We start from the raw sequence: 4,489 nt of genomic DNA, 5'->3' as shown, positions 1-4,489 counted from the left end.
AAGCATTACATAGCAGTAACATATAATATTAGATCCTCAGTAAAAAAGAAAGTCGTCCTACAACTTGGCATGAAACTCGTATATCATAACAGCCGCTCTATGTGCTTCATCGGTGATAATTGACGGAGTTATCCCACGGCATGGGTCAGAACCAAACAAGGAATGTGTTTGAATCAGGAGGGTTGCTGTGATAGCCGCTTCGCCAGGGTTTTCATTCTTGGCAACACCTTGAATCCTTTCTACAATCAGGGGAGTATCAACACCCGCAATAGATATGGAAGATTGTTTTACCAGTAGAGGAAACATTTCTGAGATAGGCAGAAGAGATTGCCGAAGTGCAGAATCCTCGTTTAAGTCAGGGTTGCAATCAAAAACATAAAGCTTTGATGCACTGAAATCCAGACATAATCCTATCCAGTGCTCTTTTCTGATGCATATTGGAAAGTAAAAACGGGTTCCAGGGGTAAAAGCCTGACAGCTATTAGCGAGCCCATCTACTAGACTCTTGCTGAATAGGAAAGCACCCTTATTCTTTTGCTTCTTGAATTTTGCATGGTTCCTACACAACAATGCTGCAAACCGACTGTCCAGAAACGCAGCACTTATGTCCACTTTACCGATACAATGATTATCGAAGGTGGATCGGACAACCCTCATAAGAATATCTACGACCTGAATTTACAGTTAGCTGGTGTCATAAATATACTCCACTTCTCCGTAGATCAGTTTTAAAATAATAACTTGCCTTGCCAGGTAACAAACGAGTTCTGTCCGCTATATCAATAAGGTCTTTATGGGTAACCGAGAGTCCACCAACGTTTATAAAACTGCAATAAAAAGGCTTTACTATATTATTCTACCAATCCACATGTCAAAATATATGAAATATTTCTGATGGATAAAATGAAATTTACCAAGGTTTCTTAAGTAGTGTGGACAGTCGAGCATACTTGTCACGAACAACCGACATATCATAATAGCTACCCCCACAAAGTTGACCTTCTCGAGCACGATTAAGTATGCTACTCCCGCACTGGTAACCGCTAAGTAAATACTGTGGGACTGTCTTGATACACTTGCTTTTTCGAGAGAGGAAAGTATCTAGATGCGTCTCCAAACCATGATGAGTATTATTCTCTCCCATCTGATCGTGTTCACGCGAGGGTAAAGCATCTTTCTCTTGAGTCAGGCCCAAAGAGAAAGATGGTTGATCGAACTGCAATATCATATATGTGTTAATATTGTTATGACTGCGCTTGTCATAAATTGAGCATTATAATCAAGAAGAGGTCGGAGACCATACATCTGATCTAAGGCGATCCTCCGTTCCGCTGTGCCCCGATAGTGTACTCATTTGAGGTCTGCTATCTCCGACATTCACGTTTGTAGCGGCATAAGCGAGATTTTGTTTCGACTGCCATTTTTGGACCTTCGATTAAATAATGTTATACATCATGTTAAACATAAGGCTTCTCATATTAGTAACAAAAGGTAGTGCTGGGGGTAACTACTCTATACTTACGGGGGCAAACAGTTTTGATCCTGAGGAAGCTTCGTTGTTAAATTCAAAAAGAGGAGTACGTCGAGGAATGGTATTTTTATCTTGATGGGCGAGTACGAGGGTCCCCTTTAAAATAAAAGATATTATGAAGGTAGCAACATTTTGATAAATATCTGTAACCCAAATCAACATATGTAGTAAGTTACAAAATTTAATATAGACATACTTACATTAAGTTCCGGACGAGATATAGACCTGAGTTGATGTTTGCTTTCACCCAGCTTACCACCGGTTGGTAGTGAAGAGATTTCGTCTTGACCACGTCCGTCGGAAACCTAAAAAGTGAAATCGGAATACACTAATTGAAACCGGTAACACACTTATAATTATGGATTTAATATATGTTTACTCAATCTATATGATGAGGCAATCATGAAGCCGGATTTATCTTCAAATAGCCGGTGATTTCTTTCTTACAAATAACCGGTTATGCACTACAGGAAGATTCTTACAGGTGGTTGGTTGGGTGATCCAGGAGGAGTTGAATAATGACTGAGATTTTCCAACACATTAGCGATCACCCTGTTATTCTCGTCATCACCTTCCACTGCAGGTTGGTTGGAACAAGGTGGGATAGATGCATTGGAAGAAGACGGATTGATTGGGTGACACTCTGAAGCAGCATGCCCATTACCGGCCTCGCTTCGACCGGTTAGTTGTTTCGAAGAACTTGGCTTCGAGACATGACCATCTGACAGGATGATATTGTGACACCCTGAAACCTCATGTGCATGACCCTGGGCAAGTGAAACCAGAATTTCCGATTTCATTTGCTTTATCATTCCAGACACAGTGGCTAGAACGTCATCTTTGTACTGTACAGATGACAAAGCTAACTGTTTCATGGAGTCAATGCCAGACGACACTTTGCCTTCGATCCGCTGGAGCTCAGGTTTGAGAAGGGAAAGCACAATTGGTGAAATTTTATCTTCTTCTGCTTCTATGCTCTGTTTCTCCTTCCCTCGGGTCTGCTTCTTCTTGCCATTTGGTTTGGAGTCTTCCCGCATCTTCTCAACATCAGATTTTGTTACTCCACCTTTGAACATATCTTTGGAGAACACAAACTTTTGAAATATAAGCTTCAAAAGGTTGTCAACTTTGATATCAAACACCTCGTCTGGCCAACCCAAAACAGAATCATTGAGTGGCCGATGAGGATCTTCGGGGATAATGCTGTTCACAACAGCCTACACAACATGGAAGTATCCAATTCCGGTTAAATAATTACTACAAGCACGATTAATATAGGTAATAATATTAGTACTAATTATTCAGTTAAATATGATGTTTACCTCCGATTTTCTGTCTACTTCCCTTGCGTGGGCAGGATTCAAAGTCTTCCTCCTTGCCTTGCTAACAGGGGACTCTATTTCATCATCATCACTTTCCGATTCGGAAGAAGAACACGCATCCTGAACCACTTCTGTCAAAGCAGGGACAGCTTCAACAATTACAAGCTGGAGAGCTAGAGCAAAGCCTTTAAGCGCAATGGTATCTTGAGACAAGGATATCTCATCCCTTTTTTTGATACTGGTCATCAGCATATCGAATGCAATACGACCCCATGGAAAAGACAAAAACTCTTCTATGTCTCCAAGTAGCTCAGCGTACTCCTTTAGCATTTTCATCTTAAGATTTGTTGACAGCAACACAGATGAAACTATTGCAAGGCATGCCAATTTCATCCGGATATCTGGATCTGTAACCGTTTTTTTTCGTAGCATCTTCACAGCCTGAGATACTCGCATTTCTTCCATACTCCCAAATAGTTCGGGCCAATAAGGTTTCTCGTTGATATTCTTCTTCTTCATCTTCTGCTTTTTGGGGATTTCACCGCAAGGAAGCCCAGTGACTATGGCAAACTCCCTCAATGAAAACCTAATAGGATTTCCGGCAAACCGAAACCAAGCTTCGTGTTTTTTTTCGACCTTCAACTGTCGAGATAGTAGATATCTAGCAAATCTACCAGAAAATGCAGGTTTTTCGGCTATCTCGATGAGTTTACCAAACGACGACTCTCTCAGGTACTGGATCTCAGCTTCGTTGAGAGCATTAAGTATGGTGTTTATTGCTCGAGAAGACTGGTAAGTAAGCACTCTGACGCCGACTGGTTCCTCGCCATCCGCAAAAACCATCTGAGGTAACTCAACTTCGGGTTCTTCCACGAGATCTTCATGGTAATCGACTATTCTCGAAGAAACCATTTTGATTTTAGAGAAAACAGATTTTTTAGAAACGTCTATGAGCGATTTGTAGAGAAAACAGAGGTTGGTGGCAAATAAATAAGACCTGAGATTTAGTTTCAAAAATCACATATGTTGTAGAACGAAAGTCTGAACGAAAAAATCTAGGGGTCTTTGCACTTTTAACACTTATAGATATTTCAACACCTTATGTTCTTTGCATAATTATCTTTTCCTTTATGCAACCGCCTCAACCTGTTGTGACGTCAGTAATTTGACAGGCGCATGTGCTCCACTCTTTTATCAAATGAGGGATAGTTCTGGGATTACCGAAATTGCTACAGCCCTTTTACCACCTAGCTAATATCTAGACGAAACTTTACCATCTAGTGCAAATTCCCTTTTTTATAATTGGTTAAATTGATTAATTAAATAATATATTAATTTTAAATAACAACCTTCTAAATATTTGTGATTTCAAGCAAAACTAATTACAATTAGAAATAGAAAGAGTATAATATTTTTGAACTTGGATCAATGAAACATTACAGTAATTAATGAATCTACATATAGTGATAAATTAATCTATACATGTACGTCAAGAAAATATTGATTTATTCTTAAAATTAATTTGTTACTATATTAATGAATTCATAGTATAGTATTTAACTGTTCTTCCTCAGTTTTATTTTCCCTCAAATTTGCGTATGTCATTCTTCGTATTTAATTGGGTTTCCATGAAAGT

The 4,489-nt window shown here is 39.3% G+C and overlaps 2 protein-coding genes across 2 annotated transcripts; both read right to left on the bottom strand.

The window, feature by feature from the left end:
• LOC130511507 (uncharacterized) lies at positions 1-1,050 on the bottom strand. Its single transcript, XM_057008566.1, has 2 exons — positions 915-1,050; positions 1-827 (listed from the first exon to the last, which is right to left on the bottom strand). The coding sequence occupies exon 2, from the start codon at positions 655-657 to the stop codon at positions 58-60; it is 600 nt and encodes a 199-aa protein (XP_056864546.1). The 5' UTR covers positions 658-827; positions 915-1,050; the 3' UTR covers positions 1-57.
• Positions 1,051-1,203: 153 nt separating this feature from the next.
• On the bottom strand, positions 1,204-4,087 carry LOC108851219 (uncharacterized). Its single transcript, XM_057007737.1, has 2 exons — positions 1,523-4,087; positions 1,204-1,429 (listed from the first exon to the last, which is right to left on the bottom strand). The coding sequence occupies exon 1, from the start codon at positions 3,763-3,765 to the stop codon at positions 2,833-2,835; it is 933 nt and encodes a 310-aa protein (XP_056863717.1). The 5' UTR covers positions 3,766-4,087; the 3' UTR covers positions 1,204-1,429; positions 1,523-2,832.
• Positions 4,088-4,489: the final 402 nt, after the last annotated feature.

Source organism: Raphanus sativus, chromosome 4 (assembly GCF_000801105.2).
Source record: "Raphanus sativus cultivar WK10039 chromosome 4, ASM80110v3, whole genome shotgun sequence".
NCBI lineage: Eukaryota > Viridiplantae > Streptophyta > Magnoliopsida > Brassicales > Brassicaceae > Raphanus > Raphanus sativus.
Note: the sequence above shows the minus strand (reverse complement) of the source record. Positions and strands in the feature narration are given on the sequence as shown.

Coding starts and splice junctions, on each gene's coding strand:
- LOC130511507 (XM_057008566.1), bottom strand. CDS start 657: ATGAGGGTTGTCCGATCCACCTTCGATAATCATTGTATCGGTAAAGTG.
- LOC108851219 (XM_057007737.1), bottom strand. CDS start 3,765: ATGGTTTCTTCGAGAATAGTCGATTACCATGAAGATCTCGTGGAAGAA.